Source organism: Heterodontus francisci, chromosome 15 (genome assembly GCF_036365525.1).
Source record: "Heterodontus francisci isolate sHetFra1 chromosome 15, sHetFra1.hap1, whole genome shotgun sequence".
In the NCBI taxonomy this organism is placed as follows: Eukaryota; Metazoa; Chordata; class Chondrichthyes; order Heterodontiformes; family Heterodontidae; genus Heterodontus; species Heterodontus francisci.
Window position 1 is genome coordinate 90,848,718 of NC_090385.1, and position 23,491 is coordinate 90,872,208.

General features: G+C 45.0%; 1 protein-coding gene across 1 annotated transcript in view; it reads left to right on the forward strand.

Annotated features, from left to right (window-relative positions):
* The window catches only part of LOC137377789 (sodium- and chloride-dependent neutral and basic amino acid transporter B(0+)-like), a 122,552-nt gene that overhangs the window by 5,561 nt on the left and 93,500 nt on the right, over positions 1-23,491 (forward strand). The window contains exon 3 of the mRNA XM_068047847.1: positions 11,313-11,444. Coding sequence (XP_067903948.1) covers positions 11,313-11,444 — 132 coding nt within the window. The remainder of the gene's footprint in view (positions 1-11,312; positions 11,445-23,491) is intronic.

Consider the following 23,491-nt stretch of genomic DNA (forward strand, 5'->3'; position numbering starts at 1 on the left):
TTGCGCCAAGTCTGTTCCTCTATCACTCCTGTGCTCGCTGACCTACATTGGCTCCCAGTCCAGCAAGATCTTGATGTTAAAATTCTCATCCTTCTTTTCAAATCCCTCCATGGCCTCGCCCCTCCCTATTTCTGTGATCTCCAGCCCCATAACCTTAGACGGTATCTGCGCTCCTGTAATTCTGGCCTCTTATCCATTCCTGATTTTAGTTGTTCCACCATTGGTGGCCGTGCATTCAATTGACTCAGCCTCAAGCTCTGGAATTCCCTCCCTTTCTGCCTCTTCACTTCACTTTCCTCCTTTAAAACACTCCTTAAAACCGACCTCTTTGATCAAACGTTCGGTCATCTGACCTAATACTTCTTTGTGGCTTGGTGTAATACTTTGTTTCATAATGTTCCTGTACAGCAGTTTGGGACATTTTATTATGTTCAAGGCACAAAATAAATATACATTGTTCTTGTATTAAATATTCTACGGTGGTTCTGTTATTGTTTGACTGATAGAACCCAAAGTGATATAGAGAGTGTCTTCGACCTGGGCGAATATTGCCAGTGGGATCCCATGGGGGTCTCTTTTGGCATCTCTTTTGTTTATCGTCATAAATGGTCTGGAACTAGGAGTCACACACACAGAAGCTAAATTTGCAGATTATACAGATGTGATGAAGGTGGAAAAAGAGAGAAAAAAGTTTGGCAGTGCTCAAGGGTATCTATTTCAATGCAAGGAGTATAGCAAATAAAGCACATGAACTGAGGACACAGATAGACACGTGGCAGTATGATATCATAGCTATTACAGAGAGACAGGAATGGCAGCTCAACGTTCCTGGTTACTGGGTTTTCAAACGCAATAGAGAGGGGGATAAAAAAGAAGGGGGAGTGGCAATTTTAGTCAAGCAAACTATTACAGCTGTGGGGAGGGATGAGACGTTGGAAGGTTCATCAAATGAGGCCAGAGAGATTTAGCTAAGGAACAAAAAAGGGAGAATCACACTGCTGGGAGTGTACTAAAGACCCCCAAACAGTCAGAGAGAGATAAAAGAGCAAATATGTCAGCAAATCTCTGAGAAGTGCAAGCACAATAGGGCAGTAATAGTAGGGGATTTTAACTATACCAATATTAACTGGAATAGTTTTAGTGTGAAAGGAATTGAGGGAGCAGAATTCTTGAGATGCATTCAGGAGAACCTTTTTGCCCAGTATGTAGCAAGTCCAACAACAGATGGCACAGTTTTAGACTTCATTTCCTAAAACTAAGATAGGCAGGTGAAAGAGGTGGCAGTGGGAGAGCATTTTGGTGGTAATGATCATTATTCAGTCAGTTTTAACATAATTATTGAAAAGGACCAAGATAGAACAGCAGTTAGAGTTCTCAATTGGGGCAAGGCCAATTTTACTAAGCTGAGGAGTGATTTAGCATAAATGGACTGGAAACAGCTATTTAATGGTAAATCAGTGGGAGTCATTCAAACGCCAGATTCAAGGGGTTCAGAGTAAACTTATTCCCACAAAGTAAAAGGGTGAGATGGCCAAATCGAGAGTCACATGGATGTCAAGGAGCTTACAGAGTAAGATAAGGCCGAAAAGGAAAGCTTATGTCCGACACCGAGAACTCAAAACGAGAGAAAAGCGAGGAGTATAGAAAGTGAAGGGGTGAAATCAAAAAGGAAATTCGGAAAGCAAAGAAAGGGCATGAAAGAATATTGGCAAGCAAAATCAAGTTGAATCCAAAGATGTTTTATCAATACATTAAGAGTAAGAGGATAACGAAGGAGAGAGTAGGGCCCATAAAAGACCAAAAAGGTAAACTATGTGTGGCGGCGGAAGATATTGTTATGGTTCTTAATGAATACCGAGCGTTTGTCTTCACAAAAGAGGGGATGAAGCAGATGTTGTAGTTAAGGAGGAGGAGTGTGAAGTATTGGATGTGATAAACATAGGGAGAGTGGAAATATTAATGGGATTAGCATCCTTGAAATTTAGTAAATCACCAGGGCCAGATGAAATCTATCCTAGACTGTTAAAAAAGCAAGAGAGTAAATAGCAGAAGGTCTGACCATCATTTTCCAGTCCTCACTGGATATAGAACTGGTGCCGGAGGATTGGAGAACTGCTAAAGTTGTACCTTTGTTTCAAAAGGGAGCGAAGGATTGACTGAATAATTACAGGCCAGTCAGTCTAACCTCAGTAGTGGGCAAATTATTGGAATCTATTCTGAGAGACAGGAAAAACTGTCACCTAGAAAGGCACAGGTGAATCAAGGATAGTCAGCATGGATTTGTGAAGGGAAGATCTTGTTTGACCAACTTGATCGAAGTTTTTGAAAAGGTAACAAGGAAGGTAGATGAGGGTAGTGCAGTTGATGTGGTCTACATGGATTTTAGCAAGGCTTTCAACAAGGCCTACATGGCAGACTGGTTAAAAAAATAAAATCCCATGGGATCCAGGGAAATGTAGCGAGGTGGATACAAAATTGGCTCAGTGGCAGAAAACAAAGGATAATTGCTGACGGGTGTTTTCGCGGATGTTTCCAGTGGCATTCCGCAGGGCTCAGTACTGGGTCCCCTGCTTTTTATGGTATATAGTAACGATTTGGACGTATCTGTAGGGGGCACGATCAAGAAGTTTGCAGTCGACACAACGATTGGCTATATGGTAGATAGCGAGGAGGATAGCTGCAGGCTGCAGGAAGATATTGATGGTCTGGTCAGATGGGCAGCAAAGTGGCAAATGGAATTCAACCTGGAGAAGTGTGAGGCGATGCATTTGGGGAGGTCAAACTTCTTTGGCCTCCTTATCTCGAGAGACAATGGGTAAGCGCCTGGAGGTGGTCAGTGGTTTGTGGAGCAGCGCCTGGAGTGGCTGTAAAGGCCAATTCTAGAGTGACAGGCTCTTCCACAGGTGCTGCAGAAAAATTTGTTTGTCGGGGCTGTTACACAGTTGGCTCTCCCCTTGCGCTTTTGTCTTTTTTCCTGCCAACTGCTAAGTCTCTTCGACTCGCCACACTTTAGCCCCGCCTTTATGGCTGCCCGCCAGCTCTGGCGAACGCTGGCAACTGACTCCCACGACTTGTGATCAATGTCACAGGACTTCATGTCGCATTTGCAGACGTCTTTAAAGCGGAGACATGGACGGCCGGTGGGTCTGATACCAGTGGCGAGCTCGCTGTACAATGTGTCTTTGGGGATCCTGCCATCTTCCATGCAGCTCACATGGCCAAGCCATCTCAAGCGCCGCTGACTCAGTAGTGTGTATAAGCTGGGGATGTTGGCCGCCTCGAGGACTTCTGTGTTGGAGATACGGTCCTGCCACCTGATGCAGCGAAGATGGAATGAATTGAGACGTCGCTCTTGGCTGACATATGTTCTCCAGGCCTCTCTGCCATAGAGCAAGGTACTGAGGACACAGGCTTGATACACTCAGAGTTTTGTTTTCCGTGTCAGTGCGCCATTTTCCCACACTCTCTTGGCCAGTCTGGACATAGCAGTGGAAGCCTTTCCCATGCGCTTGTTGATTTCTGCATCGGGAGACAGGTTACTGGTGATAGTTGAGCCTAGGTAGGTGAACTCTTGAACCACTTCCAGAGCATGGTCGCCAATATTGATGGATGGAGCATTTCTGACATCCTGCCCCATGATGTTCGTTTTCCTGAGGCTGATGGTTAGGCCAAATTCATTGCAGGCAGCCGCAAACCTGTCGATGAGACTCTGCAGGCACTCTTCAGTGTGAGATGTTAAAGCAGCATCGTCAGCAAAGAGGAGTTCCCTGATGAGGACTTTCCGTACTTTGGACTTCGCTCTTAGACGGGCAAGGTTGAACAACCTGCCCCCTGATCTTGTGTGGAGGAAAATTCCTTCTTCAGAAGACTTGAACGCATGTGAAAGCAGCAGGGAGAAGAAAATCCCAAAAAGAGTGGGTGCGAGAACACAGCCCTGTTTCACGCCACTCAGGATAGGAAAGGGGTCTGTGAGGAGCCGCCATGTTGAATTGTGCCTTTCATATTGTCGTGGAATGAGGTGATGATACTTAGTCGCTTTGGTGGACATCCAATCTTTTCTAGTAGTCTGAAGAGACCACGTCTGCTGACGAGGTCAAAGGCTTTGGTGAGATCAATGAAAGCAATGTAGAGGGGCAAAGGAATACACAATAGATGGGAAAATACTGAGAAGTTCGGAGGAAGTGAGGGATCTTGCAGTAAATGTCCACAGATCCCTGAAGGTAGCAGGACAGGTTGATAAAGGTGGTAAAGAAGGCACATGGAATCTTTCCTTTATTATCTGAGGAATAGAATAAAAGAGCAGGGAGGTTATGCTGGAACTGTATAACTCATTGGTTAGACCACAACTTTACTGTGTGCAGTTCTGGTCATCTCATTGCAGAAAGGATATAATTGCACGAGAGAGGGTACAGAGGAGATTTAGGAGGCTGTTGCCAGGACTGGAAAAATGCAGCGATGAGGAAAGATTGGATAGGCTGGAGCTGTTCTGCTTGGAACAGAGAAGGCTGAGGGGAGATCTGGTTGGTGGAGGTCTGGAATTCACTGCCTGAAAGAATAGTTGAGGCAGAGACGCTCAACTCATCCGGAAGGAGTCTGGATATGCACCTCAAATGCCGTAATTTGCAGGGCTATGGACCAAATGCTGGAAGGTGGGATTAGAATAGGTGGATAGTTTTTCAGCCAGCACAGACACAATGGTCCAAATGGCCTCTTTCTGTGCCTTAAACTTTCTGTGATGTCTATGGTGAACTCCAAAGGTGAACAAGATAAGCTACATTGAGAAATAAATATCCTTGGGAATTGGGCAGACAAGTGGGATATGACATTAAATATAGAGAAATGTAATGTGTTTAGCAAAGGGATAAAAATTTCAGGAAGGGACTATAACTTAAATGGAAAGAAAGTTATGTGCACGGGAAATGAAAAAGACCTGGTAATAAATTGAAACTATCACAACAGTGTTCAATGGCTTTGAATAAAACAAATCAGGTGTTGGGATGTATTAAAAGGTCAATATTGAGGCCAACTAGTGAGATAATTCCATCATTTTATAAATCATTGATTTCACCGCACTTAGTGTACAGTCCTGGTCACCACACTGTGAAGGATATTGCAGCTATTGAAAGGATACAGAAGAGAGAAACAGGAATGATTGAGGGAATTGGATTAGGAGGAATGATTATGTATATTGAGGAAGTTCTCGCTGAAAAAATGAAGATTGAGAGGTGATATGAATGTTGTTTTTAGGATTCTAAAGGGTCCAGGTAATGTAGACCATGACAAGATGTTTCACCTTGTCCAGATCAGTCGATACAGAGGACACAGCCTTCACTTGACAGGGTGTAAATTTTAAACTAATCTGTGGCAACATGGCCTCGATATTAAATCCCCACGATGGGCAGGAGAGGGTCAGGGTTCATGGGGGTGGCGGGGATGTGGGTGGTGGGTGGTGGATGGTGGCAAGTGGCTAAACCATCCAATGGTAACATAGCAGTAAAGTCACTGGACTAATAATCCAGAGGCCTGAACTAATGATTCAGAAACATGAGTTCAAATCCCATTATGGCAGCTGGAGAATTTAAATTTGGTTCATAAAATAAATCTGGAAGATAAAGTTAGTATCAATAATGGTTGCCTCTTAAATGCCTTGTGAAATTGCTTAGGAAGCTTCTCACTGTGTTCAAGAAGGCAACTAATAACTACCTCCTCAACAGCAATTAGGGATGGGCAATAAATTCTGGCCTGACCAGTGGCTCCCTTATCCTGAGAACGAATGGATTAAAAAAATGAATGAAAACCAAACCTAACCCATCATGCACACTGCCTTTCATTTTTTACAGAGTCTCTCTGGACAGGCAGGGCACTTCATGAACATATTTAAATCAGACTCCACTGTAATTGGAAGCCCGATTCGAAATACACTGCCAAGTTGCCTTGGGAATCTCCCTCAACAGTGAAAGGGAGGCAGGCAGTGCAGGCGCCACATTTTAAGTGTCTTTCTCAGCTCTCCTTGTGGGCCAGGAGGAGCAGGAGTGCTACCCCTACCCTTCAAGGAAGCCTTCAGCCTTCACTCTCCCGATCACAGCCTCCCTCCTCCCAATTGGAGATGTCCTCCCATAGTCCATAGTCTCACTCCCCCCGCAATAGGGCAGGAATAATGGGAATTTGGACTCATGACCTCATCCTTTCGTTACTGTTCAGTTTTATTTTGAACCCTGTTAAAGGAACAGGTGCAGAAAGGCTGGTTTGGATTTCCACTGGGAATTTCATTGGGGACGAAACAGGTGGAAAACTGATGAGAATAGATCACACTCTGAATTCAGCTCAAGGGAAAAGGTCCAACACAGACATTGTGGCTTCGTCTAAAAATAGCAAGGAAATTCAGGACGATGAGAGATCCTCCATTTCCTGGTGAAAAATCAATGCCAGATGTTTGCACTGGGAGCACAGACTGTATTTTTACCTCCAGCGCTGATCCCATGATGAATTCCCTGTAAACTACTTGTCTGTGCTGAAATAGAGCATTGATTTGTGTCAGATTTCATTTGAGACTCTCAAGTGAAAGGAACTGGGGTCTTGGGGGTTATGCAATAAGATAGGAGCTCGAATGTTCATTGTGGCTGTTTAGTTTTACAATCTGATGCTGAATAAACTTACAATCTGCAGTCTACTGTTCTGTCAATGAAAATACTAAATTCCTGTGTTAACATGAAATAAATTGTTTAGTTGGTTAACAGTCAGAGGGCTGAATTTTTGCCACGGAGGGGGAAATAAGAGTCACGTTTGTTTTCGTGTCAGTGGGAAACTGATTAAAGTTATGATTTATGCTGGGGACTCCTTAATTGGTATGGAGACAGCTTTCCTGTCCACTTAGAGTCAGTGGGAACAGGAATGGAGGTGGGTCATTTGAAATGTGGGATTAATTTCAAGATTCACGGGAGCCATCACCATGGCCGCTGGTTATCCGGAGGGAGAGATCTGTGGTTTGTGCCAAAGTCTTCCACTGCACCAGAGGGAAGAGAGATGTCACAGGGGAGGTGGAAGCCTAGCACCCTGGGCAGGGCTGCCACTCATTTCATTGATGCAGACGTGGATCTAATGCTGGAGGGTGTGAGGGAGGGGATGGAGGTCCTTTTCCCAGAGGGTGGCAGTAGGAGGCCACCTCTTGGTGCAGCAGGGGCACCTCTCTGTTTAGCATCATCTCCCTCCGCCTTCAATTCCTCCTCCTCTCTCTCTCCTGCTCCTGGCCTGATGAGCTGTCTCCTTCCAGGACCTCATCATCCTCAAGGGCCACCTCTCTATGGAGTGCTGTATAATGGAGAGTGCAGCAAACCAACAGAATGACTGTGACCCTTGCAGGAGTGCATTGGAGGGCACCACCCAACTGGTCCAGGCACCAAAATTGTGTCTTCAGTGATGGGGCACAGATGTCTGTGATCATCTGCCTGGAGAGTCAGTCTCATGTAGCACTGGGTCACAGTCATCTCCAGATAGCTCTGTCTTCAGCGGTGGATCCTGCACTGAGGGCATGGCCTCTGTTGCCTTTCTGCCCCTCTTTCCTTTACCATTCCCTCCTGATCCTTGAGGTTCCAACCTTCTTGCAGATATTGTTGCCCTTCATCACCACTGGGCCCAAAATCTGAGAGTCATGCTCCCATTGCCAGCTGCAGCTTTCCTTTGAGACAGGTGGCTGTCCTATTACCCCCTGTTCTTCTGCCCCCGCAATGCCTGGAGGTGACGACCCCATTCATTCAGAATGCCCACTTGCCTCGCCACATGTGCAGCACCAAAGGCACCTCCTTATCAAACTCTGACTCCCTCTTTGCCCCACTGACCCTCTTATAGGGCCAGGTTGATGCCCTCGGGCAGCCTTGACTGGCTCCCCACTCTGTACCCACCTCCATTCAGCTGATCAGAAACTGAGCTTCTGAAACCCATACGTCCCTTTAAGTACTCCACCCTCCCCCTCCAACAAGCTTTTAGTGAGCTTTTTAACTAATTTACTTGGCCTCAATAGGGAAGAGAACAGGATTTTTGTCCTGCCCCCCCACCACCCTGGTGAACATTGCCAGCACTCAGAACAGCGTCCTGTAACTGACATGCTGGCCGGCACTGGTATTTTCAGGGCACCCGCCTCCAATCCCGTCATTGGGGAGCCCTGAAAAATCAGCTCTCTGCAGAGCAATTCAATCAGTCCCATTCCCCAGCTCCATCCCCATAGCCCTGAAAGTTTATGTCCCTCAAGTGCCCATCCAATTTCATTTTAAAATCATTGGTTGTCTCCGCTTTCACCACCCTTGTAAGCAACAAGTTCCAAGTCATTACAGCTCACTGAGTAAACCTCTCTTCCTCACATTCCTCCCTGCATCTCTTGCCCAAAACCTGAAATCTCTGTTCCCTAGTCCTTGTAACATTAGCTAATGGGAACAACTTTGCTTTGTCTACCTTATCTAAAACTGTCATAATCTTGCACACCTCTATCAGATCTCTACTCAATCAACTTTACTCCAAGGACAACATCACAGCTTCTCCAACCTAACCTTGTAGCTAAATTCCCTCATCCCTGGACCCATTCTGGTAAATCTCCCTTGCACCCTCTCAAGGACCTTCTCAACTTCCGAAAGTGTGGCTTAATCAGAGCTTTATAAAGGCTTCGCAAAACTTCCCTGCTTTTGTACTCAATGCCTCTATTTGTCAAGCCCAAGATCCCATTGCTTTGCTACCCACTCTCAATACGTCTTGCCAACTTTAAAGCTTGATGCACATGAAGGCCAGGTCCCTCTGTCTTGCATGCACTTTAGAACTGTACCATTAAGTATATAATGCCTCAACCTATCCCTTCTGCCAAAATGCTTCACCTCATATTTCTCTGTATTAAATTGCATTTGCCACTTATCTGCCCATTCTGCTGCCCTCTCTATGTCCTGTTGCAGTTGGTTAGCATCATCCTCACTGTCTACCACACCTCCAAGTTTGGTTTCATTGGCAAATTTTGAAATTTCACTCTGTATTGCAACATTCAAATCATTTATGCATCGCAAAAAAAGCAGTGGTCCCAGCACTGACCCTTGGGGAACACCACTGTCTACCATCCTCCAGTCTGAAAAACAACCATTTACCACACTGGCTGTTTCCTGCCCTTAGCCAATTTTTTTTAATCCAAGCTGACACTGACCCTCATGTCATGAGCCTCAGTTTTGTTAACCAGCCTTTTATGTGGCATTTCAAGCATTTTTAAAAATCATATAGACAACATCCACTGCATTCCTTTCATCAATCTTCTCTGTGACTTAGTCAAGAAATTTAATTAAATTAGTCAAACACAATCTGCCTTTTACAAATCCTTGCTGGCTCTCCCTATTAACTCAAACCTTTCCAAGTGCCTGTTATTTTTTCCCCTGATTATTGTTTCTGAAACCTTATCCACCACAGATATTAAACTGATTAACCTGTCATTAATAGGATTATCCTGACACCCTTTCTTGAATTTGCCTCTCTCCAATCCTTTGGTGCCTCCCCTGTATCTAGGGAAGATTGGAAGATTATGACGAGCTCTTCCGTTATCTCCACTCCCACTTCCTTTAGCAACCTGAGATGTAAACCATGCAAAGCAGGTGATTTATCCACTCTAAGCATTACCAACCTTTCCAGTACATCCTTCTGATTAATTTTAACCCCATCCATTACCTCTACCATCTCCACTTCCACCACTACTTTGTCAGCATCCTCTACCTTAGTAAACACAGGTGCAAAGTACTCATTAAGTATTCTAGCCTTGTCCAGTACCTGTAAGCATATATCACCCTCTGTTTCTCTAAAAGGACCCACCCTGCCTCTTATTACCCACTACATACTATTTCCATGAGGATAGAAGATTTTTGGGTTCCTTTTTTGTGAACTACTATTTGATTCTCATATTCTCTCTGTCAGACGTATTTCCTCTTCACTTCCCTTCTTGACTGATTGTATTTGGCCTGGTTCTCGCTTGAAGAATTCATCTGATATGCATCATACACCCTCGTTTTTTTTGTTTCAGCATCTTCTCTATCATGTTTTGGGTCAAAATCCTGGAACTCCTTTCCCAACAGCGCTGTTGGTATACCTAGACCCCAAGGATGGCAGCAGTTCAAGAAGGCAGCTTACCACCACCTTCTCAAGGTCAATTAGGGATGTGCAACAAATGCTGGCCTTGCCAGCAATGCCCACATACCATGAAAGAATTTGAAAAACTATCTTTGAGGTCCTACTTTTTAACTTCCTCCCTAACTCTTGAAAATCTGACTGTAGGATGTCAATACCTGCCCTCTTTATGTTGTTGGTACTGACATGTACCACAATCCCTGGATCACTCCCTTCCCCCTGCAAAATATTCTGCACCCTCTCCATTATGTGCTTTACCCTGGCACCAAGAAGGCAACAAACCATATGGGATTTATGATGACAGTTACGGAAATGCCATTCTGACTATTCTGACTAGTAACTATGGAATCTCCTATAACGACTGCATTTCTACTCTGCTATTCCTGCCCATGCGGTCCCTTGCCCATTAATGCCATGGTCTGGTTTGCATTCTGTCAAGGTGTTGTCAATCCCAGCAGTCTCTGATGCTGAGTACTGGTTTGAGAGTGACACACAGCCTGAAGACTCCTGTACTTTCTGCCTCTTCCTACTCTTCTGTGTGGACACCCATTTGCTATCTTGACCTCTCACTGCCTGTGGGGTGATCACCTTCTGAAACATAGGATCCAAGAACCTCTCCAGCTCCATGATGCTCTGCAGTGACTCCAGCTGCCCTTCAAGCTTAGAAATCCTGAGCTTGAACTCAATCACTTCCAATACACATGGGTCCCCCAAGGCACATGAAGTGCCCTGAAGTTCCCATATAACTGGAATTGCAAGAAACAGGTCTCAGCTCAGATCCATGATCTAGGGAAAACATCTTTATTCCCTCTTTTAGAATGGAGTTACTGCCTTGTATAAACTACAACTTTTATCTCGACCTGCTCTGTGTGAATACTCAATACTAATTCCCTTATTATACTTACCCTGATTGAAATTTGTAAAATTAGTTCAACTTGTTAAGTTGTAAATTAATTACAGTTCTTTAAAGTTTCCTAGTCTGAGTTTAAAGCACTGCCCTATTTTAAAAACATAATACTCACCAATCAATCACCTACCAGCTGCCCTTGCTTTTTTGGAAGTACATTGATCGGGTCTGTCCTGTTCTCACCATCTTCTACTCTCCGTCGCTGCTGGCGGTGTCTCTGATCAGGTCCACTCCAAAACTGCATGAATATTACTTTATTTTCCAGGTGCATTTCTTATTCCCTACACGGTCATGCTGGCACTCGTTGGGATGCCAATGTTTTTCTTGGAATCTTCCTTTGGGCAGTTTGCCAGCCTCGGACCCGGTGCAGTGTGGAAAGCCGTGCCAATGTTACAAGGTAAATGTTTATTGAGCAATAGAAACTCGGCAACAGTTTAAATGATTTAATAGAGTTTAATTCGTATTGATATACTGGTTAAATTTTCCTCATCCGATGGTGCTTTCGGCCATCCTTGCTGAAATACTGCTCATAATCTGATCTGTCGTAGCCTTTGCAGAGTCAGATACAGACAGACAATGAAAAGCCAGACTCAGAATGAAATGTTTTTTGTCCCTCATTCCAAATTTAGTCAGATATTAGTCCCTCTCTCAATAAAATAAGTGAAGAGGTTCTTCAGAATGGGAATCCCAAAGGAGATCTTAACAGACCAGATATTCGCTTTGTGTCCAAACTAATTAAAACCTTTGTACCCAACTCCACATTTAGAAGGTAAGGAAATTCATGTACCATCGTCAATCTGATAGCCTTGCAGAGAAGTTCAGGAGAACTCGCAAGAGTATGGTGAAATTTATTGTGTTTAAGGATGAGAAAACTGGAATACCCTCCTGCCATATCTCATGTTTATGAGGTCCCTAGTCTCAACAGGGGTGTTTGGGCTGTGAAACAGCAGCACAGTGGTAGCTTTACTAGATTAGTAATTCAGAGACATCAGTTCAAATCCCACTATGGTCGCTGGTGGAATTTAAATTAAATCAATCAATAAATCTGGATAAACTATAATGGGAATGATTTTAAGAGCCCTCTGCTTATCTTGGCAGCGAGCTCAAAAAATGGCAGCCCCTACGCCAGAGAGCCGCCGTGATCTCGCACGTGGCAGCTCATTTAAATGGCTGGGATGACCCGCCTCCCCCAATCACATGGCGGGGCGGCTGTCCATCCCCAGCAATTGTATCAGCTGCCTGTGCACTGGCACTGGTGCCATTTTTAAAGGACTTTAAAGGACCAGCCTTGCTGGTCAATTTGAGTTTTTGATAAACGCCCCCCAAAATGTATTAAATTAATTTCTAATGCCCCTTTCCCAGCCGCCAATAACAATTACCTTATATATTTGCACTTCCCCCACCCAAAATACTAACCTTCCATATTTGACTGTCCCCCCGCAGACGACACAAAGTTTGAAGTTCACCCCTTCCCACCATCCACCACACCAATGACATTTATTTGACCCCGTCCCTCCGCCCCCCGCACTGAAAACCTTCACTCCTTCCCCCTCCCCACCAGTGTCACACTGCCTTTCCCCGAACGGGGAATTGAAGGCGTGGGAGTGCGGACTGCTGTGCCGAAGATTGCAGCAGGCCCTAAAGATTGCAGGTAAGTCCATTTAAATTTATGCATGTAATTAATTAAAATAGTGAACTCCAGGCCCGGTCACCCAGTGCAGGCGGGCTGCCACAGAGACTCGCCACCACAAGGATCGGGCAGGGACTTCTTGACATTGGGCTCCGTGGCAGACCACTGCCAGTCCTATCTTTTGGCCCCCTTCCCGCCACTGAGCCAGACATCAAGTGCTTGGTAAAATACAGCCCAATGTCAATAATGGTGACCATAAAACTGCTGATTATCATAAAAACCCATCTGGTTCACTAATGCCCTTTTAGTGAAGGAAATCTTCTGTTTGTCATGCCCAGTAAAGACATACCATATTCCTACTTTAAAGATACAAACTTTATTCAAGGTAGAATCTTTAAAATTGACTTTACCTTTAACAAAAGTGAACAATGCTGTAAAAGGTGGCCACCGAAGGTCAGATGACCCAGCTTGTGTATGAGACACAAGCAACATCACAGAAGGCAGTTGAACCAGGGGCTGGGAAAGATCCAGCCAAAACAAGGAAGGAGTCCTGCTGCAAATGCTACATTTTAACTTGATGCAGCACAAAACTGAAAGTGACCCCGTCACCTCCAATCAGAAATCTTAATCAGAAATCTACAACATCTCAACAAGTCAAGACTAAAACAATCCAGTCCTGTATCTTTAAAAAAGACTGTTCTACTTAGAAGATTCAACAAGTTTGCTGTAAGCCCTGAATACCCACTCTTTACCTTCTATCTTCTCTTGAGAGTGCATGTGAGAGTAAATGCATACATGAGTGGTGTTATGAACATTTCAGGGAATGAATATAGCTCAACAAAGAGTTACTCTTCCGTTTTAAACCGACAAGAAAACCTGTCACTGTCTGTTTATTTGGCAACTAAAACACTCATGGGTTAACTCATCATTTTAAACAAAACACGATTGCAGTCAGTTGGGAGGTGACCAGTGGGAATCACTCACACCCATTACCACCTGGCCAGAATGCACCCTTACCCAGTCTGGCCACATATGACTCCAGACCCACAGCAATGTGGTTGGCTCTTAACTGCCCTCTGAAATGGCTGAGCAAGCCACTCACTTGTATCTAACCATTACAGAAAAGTCAAAGAACAATAAAACCGGATGGACCAACCCTCATCGGCTTAGGCACCAGAAACATCACAGACACACCCTGCCCAGTCAACACTGCAAAGTCATCTTTGCTAGTATCTCAGGTCTTGTGTCAAAATTAGGAGAGCTGTCCCACAGACTAGTCAAGCAACAGCCCGACATAGTCATCGTCATGGAAACATACCTAGCAGACAATGTCCTAGATTCCTCCATCAATATCCCTGAGGTTGCAGCACAGTGGTATAGTCAGGAGGGAGAGGCCCTCAATGTCCTCAACATTGACTCATGATCCCATGAAGTGTCACAGCATCAGGTCACATATGGGTGAGGAAACCTCCTGCTGCCTATCACCTATTGCCTTCACTCAGCTGAAGCATCTGTACTCCTCCGTGTTGAACACCACTTGGAAGAAGCATGGAGGGTAGCAAGTGCACAGAATGTAGTCTGTGTGGGGGACTTCAATGTGCTTCACCAAGAGCAGCTCAGTACCACCATTATTGACTGAGCTGGCTGAGTCTTGAACAGCATATTTACTGGACTGGACCTACGGCATGTGGTGATTTAACAAACTAGAGGGATAAACTACTTGACCTCGCCCTCAGCAATTTACCTGTCGCAGAAGTCAAATGGGAATCAGGGGAAACTTCCACTGGTTGGAGTTATACCTAGCACAACGGAAGATTGTTGGAGGCCAACCATCTCAGTCTCAGGACATCAGTGCAGGAGTCCCTAGGCTATTGCCCTAGGCCTAACCATTTTCTGCTGCTTCATCAATGACCTACCCTCTATCATAAGGCCAAAAGTGGGAATGTTCGCTGATAATTGCACACTGTTCAGTATCATTTGCAACTCCTCAATTACTGAAGAAGTCCATGCCTGCATGCAGCAAGGTTTGGACAACATTGAGCTGGGCTGCTAAGTGGCAAGTAACATTCGGGCCACACAAGTGTCAGGCAGTGACCATCTCCAACAATAGAAAATCTAACCATCTCCTCTTGACATTCAATGGCATTACCATTGTTGAATCCCCCACCATGAACATCCTGGGAGTTGCCATTGACCAGAAATTTAATTGGGGTACTGGAACAGCCATATAAATGCTGTGGTTACAAGAGCAGCTCAGAGGCTGGGCATTCTGCAGCTCATAACTCACCTTCTGACTCCCCAAAGCCTGTCCACCATCTACAAGCCACAGTGATTAATTGCTCTACACTTGCCTGGATGGGTGCAGCTCCAACAACACTCAAGAAGCTCGACACCATCCAGGACAAAGCAGCCCACTTGATTGTCAACCCATCCACTGCCTTCTACATTCACTCCCTCCACTACCAACGCACATTGGCAGTAGTATGGACCATCGACAGGATGCACTGCATCAAATCACCAAGCCCACCTTCGACTGCACCTTCCAAACCTGCAACGTTTATCATCTAGAAGGACAAGGGCAACAGGAGCATGGGAATGCCACCATCTGCAAGTTCCCCTTCAAGGCACACACCATCCTGGCTTGGAACTACATTGCCGTTCCTTCACTGTTGCTGGGTCAGAGACCCGGAACTTCCTTCCTAACAGCACAGTTAGTGTACCAATACCAGATGGAATGGAATGTTTTAAGAAGGTTGACTCACCACCACCTTCTCAAGGACAATTAGGTTTGGGAACAAATGCTGCATTGCAAACAATGTTGACATCCCATGAACAAATGAAATAAGCTTGATGCAATCCTTAGCATCTGAGAGAGGAATGGAAGGAACAAAACCATTTCTCAAAAATATTGTGGAATATGCAGTGGAGGCAGCAGATTGAGATGGTTGCACCCTTAATGAGGGTTAATTTAGAGAAGGCACAGAAAAACCAGAAATCTCAGCACAATGAAGAGGTTGTGGTCAGGAGGTACCAAACAGGCGACCACTTTATGTTTTTGGCTCCATACCTGAAAACAAACTTTTTGTCTGGCAGCTCTGAGCTTGAGGTTATCAGGGTTGTGGGCCCAGTGAACTATAAGATCAGACAGCTTTAGAGAAGAGGTCCTGAGCAGATACAATACATAAACCTCCTGAAGTCAGAGAGAGAGAAAGATAAAAAGAGAGAGAGCGCGGCCGCAAGGGGGAGAGCGAGAAAGAGCGAGAGTGAGACTCTCACTGTGATGAAGGAACCACTATGGGGGGGGTCTGACCCCAACATATAGGAACTAGTTCACCTCTCTAGTGAACTGACTGATGTTCAGTATCGACAGACTCAGGACATGGTACTCCAGGACCACAGTGTTTTCACTTGACCAGGGAGGCTGAGGATAAGTTGCCATGAGCTGGTGACACCACCTGGGGTAATAATACAGGTAAGACCTTGTTCAAACCCAGAAGCCAAATGGAGGGAGGTTAGCCAGGAGATTAAAAGGATGTTGAGACTCAGTGTGATTGAAGAAACACATACTGTATGTATTAGTCTCATTGTTTTAGTTCTGAAACCCAATGGAAACTAATGGCTCTGAAATGATTTTCAGAAACTCTTTGAGGTATATAAATTTGATGCTTCCCTGATGCCCTGGGTGAATGAGTTTTATAGGAATTTCAAAGGAATATAGAAACAGAGAAGGCCATTTAGCCCCTCGAACATGTTCTGCCATTCAATGAGATCATAGCTGGTCTGCAACATAACTCCACATACCTGCCTTTCCCTCCATATCCCTTAATGTATTTGGTCAACAAAAATCTAATCAATCCTAGAGTTAAAATAAACAACTGATCTAGCGGTCTCATTCTGGTAAATCTATACTGCACTCCCTCCAACACCAATATATCCTTCCTAAGGTGCGGTGCCCAGAACTGCTCACAGTACTCCATGTGTGGGCTAACCAAGGCTTTGTATAACTGAAGCAGAACTTCTATCCCCCTTGTATTCTAGTCCTTTGGATATAACGGGCAGAATACATTAGTCTTTGATGATTTTCTGTTCATAATATTTCGACCGTCATTGATTCTAACTTTTCACCATTTAGAAAGTATCCTGCTGTATCCTTATTAGATTCAAAGTTGGTAAAATCACATTTTCCTGCATTAAAATCCATTTGCCAGTTTTGGCCTTTTATTTAATCTATTAGTACCTCTTTGTAATAATATGCGGTCAGAACAATATCACCTATGTTTTTGTGTTGGCAAATTTGTGATGTGCCTTTCTATCCCTTCATCGTGCCTGTGCCAGCTGAAAAACAATCCACCTATTCTAATCCCACCTTCCAGTAATTGGTCCGTAGCAGATCACGGCAGCTGAGGTGCAAATCCAGCCTCCATTTGAAAGAATTGAGGGTTTCTACCTCATCTACCCTTTTAGGCAGTGAGTTCCAGACCCCCATCACCCTTTGGGTTCAAAGGTCTTTCCTCATCTCCCCTCTAATTTTTCTACCTTTTTGATTTCCTTTTTGGCCTCCTTGTCTCGAGAGACAATGGGTAAGTGCCTAGAGGTGGTCAGTGGTTTGTGGAGCAGTGGTTTGTGCAGCAGCACTCAAGGCCATTTCTGGAGCGACAGACTCTTCCAGAGGCACTGCAGGTGAAGTTGGTTGTCGGGGCTGTTACACAGTTGGCTCTCTCCTGACACTTCTGTCTCTTTTCCTGCCAACTGCTGAGTTTCTTCGATCTGCCTCTCTACAGCCCTGTCTTTATAGCTGTCTGCCAACTCTGGTGATCGCTGACAACTGGCTCCCACGACTTGTGGTCAGTGTCGCAGGACTTCATGTCACATTTGCAAATGTCTTTAAAGCGGGCACACGGACCGCCGGTGGGCCAGTGAAGAGCTCGCAGTACAATATGTCCTTGGGGATCCTGCCATCTTCCATGCAGCTCACATGGCCAAGCCATCTCAAGCGCCGCTGACTCAGTAGGGCGTACATGCTGGGGATGTTGGCTGCCTCGAGGACTTCTGCATTGGAGATACGGTCCTGCCACCTGATGCCAAGGATTCTCCGGAGACAGCGAAGATGGAATGCATTGAGACGTCGCTCTTGGCTGACATACGTTGTCCAGACCTCACTGCCATAGAGCAAGGTACTGAGGACACAAGCTTGAAACACTCAGACTTTTGTGTTCCATGTCAGTGCGCTATTTTCCCACACTCTCTTCGCCAGTCTGGACATAGCAGTGGACGCCTTTCCCATGCGCTTGTTGATTTCTGCATCGAGAGACAGGTTACTGGTGATGGTTGAGCCGAGGTAGGTGAACTCCTGAACCTCTTCCAGAGCGTGGTCACCGATATTGATGGATGGAGCATTTCTGATGTCCTGTCCCATGATGTTCATTTTCTTAAAACTGATGGTTAGGCCAAATTCGTTGCAATCAGCCGCAATCCTGTCGATGAGTCTCTGCAGTCACTCTTCCGTGTGGGATGTTAATGCAGCATCGTCAGCAAAGTCCTGATGAGGACTTTCCGTACTTTGGCCATCGCTCTAAGACAGGCAAGGTTGACCAATCTGCCATCTGATCTTGTGTGGAGGAAAATTCTTCTGAAGACTTAAACATGAGTTCCAGACCTCCACCACCCTCTGGGTGAAAAGGTTTTTCCTCATCTCCCCTCTAATTTTTCTACCAATCACTTTAAATCTATGCCTCCTCGTCACTGACCTCTCTGCTAAGGTGAATAGACCCTTCACCTCCACTCTATCCAGGCCCCTCAAAATTTTGTACATTTCAATCAGATCTCCCCTCAGCCTTCTCTGTTCCAAGGAGAACAACCCCAGCCTACCCAATCTTTCCTCATAGCTGCATTTTTCCAGGCCTGGCAACATCCTCGTAAATCTCCTCTGTATTCTCTCTAGTGCAATTACATCCTTTCTGTAATGAGGTGACCAGAACTGCACACAGTCCTCAAGTTGTGAGTTATAAAGTTCCAGCATAACCTCCCTACTCTTATATTCCATACCTCGGCTAATAAAGGAAAGGATTCCATATGCCCTCTTAAGCACCTTATCGACCTGTCCTGCTACCTTCAGGGATTTGTGAGCATTCACTCTAAGCTCCCTTACTTCCTCGACACGTCAGTATTTTATCATTTATCGTATATTCCTTTGCCTTGTTTGACCTCTCCAAATGCAACACCTCACACTTCTCCAGGTTGAATTCCATTTGCCACTTTTCTGCCCATCCTCCTCGCTATCTACCACACGTTCAACCTTTGTGTCGGCTGCAAACATCTTGATCATTCCCCCTACATTTACGTCCAAATTGTTAATATATACCACAAAAAGCTGGGGACCCAGTACTGAGACCCGCATACCGCCACTGGAAAAAACCCTCCAGTCGCGAAATCACCCGTCAACAATTACCCTTTGTTTCCTGCCACTGAGCCTATTTTGTAGCCACCTGGCTGCATTTCCCTGGATCCCATGGGATGTTATTTTTTTAACCAGTCTGCCATGAGGGACCTTGTCGAAACCCTTGCTAAAATCCATGCAGACCACATCAACTGCACTACCCACATCTATCTTGCTTGTTACTTCAAAAAATTTGATCAAGTTGGTCAAACAAGATCTTCCCTGAACAAATCCATGCTGACTATCCTTTATTAACCTGTGCCTTTCTAACTGGCAGTTTAACCTGTCGCTCAAAATAGATTCCAATAATTTGCCCACTACTGAGGTTAGACTGACTGGCCTGTAATTATTTGGTCTATCCTTCGCTTCCTTTTTAAACAGGGGTACAATGTTAGCAGTTCTGCAATCCTTCGGCACCACACCTGTATCCAGTGAGGACTGGAAAATGATGGTCTGACCTTCTGCTATTTCCTCTCTTGCTTCTTTTAACAGCCTGGTGTACATTTCATCTGGCCCTGGTGATTTATCAAATTTCAAGGATGCTAATCCCATTCATACTTACTCTCTCCCATTGTTTATCACATCCAGTACTTCACACTCTTCCTCCTTAACTACAGTATCTGCATTGTTCCCCTGTTTTGTGAAGACAGATGCACAGTATTCATTAGGAACCATACCAACATCATCCGCCCTGACACATAGCTTACCTTTCTGGTCTTTTATGGTTCCTACTCTCTCCTTCGTTATCCTCTTACTCTTAATGTATTGATAAAACATCTTTGGATTCAACTTGATTTTGCTTGCCAATATTCTTTCATGCCCTTTCTTTGCTTTCCTAATTTTCTTTTTGATTTCACCCCTCCACTTTCTATACACCTCGGTTTTCTGTAGTTTTGAGTACTCGGTGTTGGACACAAGCTTTCCTTTTCGGCCTTATCTCACCCTGTAGGTTCCTTGACACCCATGCTCTAGATTTAGTCATCTCACCCTTTTTCTTTGTGGGAACATGTTTATTCTTAACCCTTTGAATCTCCCCTTTAAATGCCTCCCATTGTTCTGACACTGATTTACCTTCAAGTAGCTGTACCCAGTCGACTTTCGCTAAATCACTCCTCAGTTTGGTAAAATTGGCCTTGCCCCAATTGAGAACTCTAACTCTTGTTCTATCTTGGGCCTTTTCCATAATTATGTGAAAACTGACTGAATTATGATCACTACTACCAAAATGCTCTCCTACTGCCACCCCTTCCACCTGCCCATCTTCATTTCCAAAAACTAAGTCTAAAACTGCGCCCTCTCTTGTTGGACTTGCTACATGCTGGGCAAAAATGTTCCCCTGAATGCACCTCAAAAATTCTGCTCCCTCAATTCCTTTCACACTAAAACTATTCCAGTTAATATTGGAGTAGTTAAAATCCCCTACTATTACTGCTGTATTGTTCTTGCACTTCTCAGAGATTTGCCTACATATCTGCTCTTCTATTTTCCTCTGATTGTTTGGGGGTCTATAGTACACTCCCAGCAGTGTGATTGCCTCTTTTTTGTTCCTTAGCTCAATCCATATTGCCTCATTTGATGAATTTTCCAACATATCATCCCTCCTCACAGCTGTAATAGTTTCTTAACCAAAATTGCCACTCCCCCGCCTTTCTTATCCCCATCTCTAATGCGTTTGAAAACCCAGTAACCAGGAACGTTGATCTGCCATTCCTGTCCCTCCTTAAGCCATGTTTCTGTAATAGCTATGATATCATACATGTCTATCTGTGCCCTCAGCTCATCTGTTTGATTTGCTACACTCATTGCATTGAAATAGATACCCTTGAGCACTGCCAAACTCTTATTTTCTAACCTTTGTTTCCTCTGTCTTCCAGACTCATCCATTAATTTTCTGCCTTCCATTTTGATTTCTGATCTTGTCCCAACTGAGTCTACCCTCAGATCTCTATCCCTAACAGCACTTGCAAAACATCCCGCAAGGAACTCAGTCTCGGTTCTGTTCAGGTGCAATCCGTTCGGCCTGTACAGGATCTATTTCCCGCAGAGCCGGTCCCAATGTCCCAGGAATCTAAAGCCCTCCTTCCTGCACCATCTTCCCAGCCACACATTCATCTGCCTTATCCTTCTATTTCTCTACTCAATTGCGCGTGGAACTGGGAGTAATCCGGAGATTATTACTTTTGAGGTCCTGCTTGCTAATTTCTCACCAGCTCCCTAAACTCTGACTGCAGGACCACATCCCTCTTTCTACCTATGTCATTGATTCTGATGTGGACCACGACTGCTGGCTGTTTACCACCCCACCCCCCTTCAGGATGCTCTGCAGTCGCTCAGTGACATCCTTGACCCTGACACCAGGGAGGCAACACACCATCCTAGATTCACGTCAGCAGCCACAGAAATGCCTGTCTGTTCCCTGACTATTGAATCACCTATCACTATGGCTCTTCCAGTCTTCCCTGTACCCCACTGTGCAGCTGAGCCACCCATGGTGCCATGAACTTGGCTCTGCCTGCACTCCCCAGGTGAAGCATCACTGTCCTCAGTATTCAGAACTGAATACCTGTTGGATAGTGAGATGGACTCAGGGGTCTCCTGCACTACCTGCCTGATTCTTTTTGACTGCCTGGTGGTCACCCATTCTCTCACTCCCTGCATACTCTTAAGCTGTGGGCTGACCACATCTATAAACATGCTATCCACATAGCTCTCATCCTCATGAATGCACCGCAGTGTCACCAGCTGCCGCTCAAGTTCCAAAACCCAGGGCTCGAACTACCACAATTGAAAACACTTCCTGCACAATTGGTTCTCCAGGATATGGGAAGCATCCTGGAGCTCCCACATAGCACAGGAGATGCACTCTCAAGGTTGAAGCACCCCTGCCATTCCTTTATTTATTACTTACCCCTTTGCTACTGCTAAAAAGACCTTATCAATGCTGCTACAGCTTAGAGTTATGAATAAAACCTTACTAATACTGATCAATTCTACTGAAATCAATACAGTTCAGTAGTTAAAATAAACCTGACTCAAACAAAAAACTCATCAGCTACTCATTTGTTCCTTATTATTAATACTTAATTTATATACTGTTTTAGTCTGCCAGTTGTTGAGATGCTATACCCAACTATTTACACACCCACCCGAACAGTGGTGTGCAAACCCAGCTATTTACTGATACTCCCTAACAGGAGTTACTCACCAACCAATCACCTTGCAGCTTTCCAATGATGCCACTGTCCACTTTGTTTCCGGACTCTAGCGGGCCTGGACTCCTGTCTGCTCCGCTCTCACTGCTTCCCGCTCTGAGTGAACTCTCGCTCACTCTCTCCCGGTCTCTTTGTGCTCCGTTCTGCTCTCACTCATGCCCGCTCTCTGAGTGAACTGATTTTTATGGCTCCTGAGGGGCTCCAACAGCACATTGTCATGCCATTGGATTGCATGGAGCCCTACATACCTTCCAAAGCCTCATGGACCAAGTATTAAGGCTTCATATCTGGTATTCTGCACTTGGGTGGTGTCATCTATACTCCAGAATTGGCTTTGCTTCGACATAAGTCCGAGGCAGTATTAGACAGCCTAAGGATATTTGAGCTTCTGTCACATTGGGCTGTCAGAGTCCAAATCCAGAGGGTAGGGTGTTGGGCAGTGAAACCTCATGTAAACTAAATAGAAGCCATAAAAGCCTGGTGCTGAGAGGTAAGAAGCAAGTCAGAGAGATTTTGGGGTTATCATTTATTCCCAATGAATTATTCCAGACTTTACCTCCTCAGCAGCCCTGTTACTGACCTGACAAAAGCTAAGGCACCAAACTGGGTACAGTAGAGCACAGAGGCAGAGGCTACTTTCAGAGACCTGAGCCAAGTGCTGTTCACTAATTCTGTGCTCATGGTCTCAGATTTTAGAAAATAATCTTTGTTGCAAACCGATGCTTGGTTATGTTGTGTTTGGGAGGAGTAATCTCTCACATAGTTAAAGGAGAGGCACATCCCATGCTCTCTGAGCAGAACACCAGAACCTAGGAACAACAGTAGAAAAATGTCAATGAAATGGGCTGTAGAAACTTTATGGTACTATCTACTGGGGCGCCTATTTTCCAAGTGACCGTTCATGCCCGATGTGGTTCAACAATGGAACAAATGCTCAAGTTAGCGGGGATTTTTGTCTTGCATACCTGATTATTCGAGCTGGGATACCTCATGGGAATGTCAATGCCCTCTTCGGGTCATGCAGCAGGGCGCTTGAGCTGGTGGCTCTATAGTGGTGGGGAGAGTGGGGTATTGGACTGTATCAGAGTGACTGAAGGCTGGTATTTCAGTTGCAGGATGAAGGCCCTGATCCCAGAGGAAGGGTTTGGCCCCTTTGAGAGCCACCC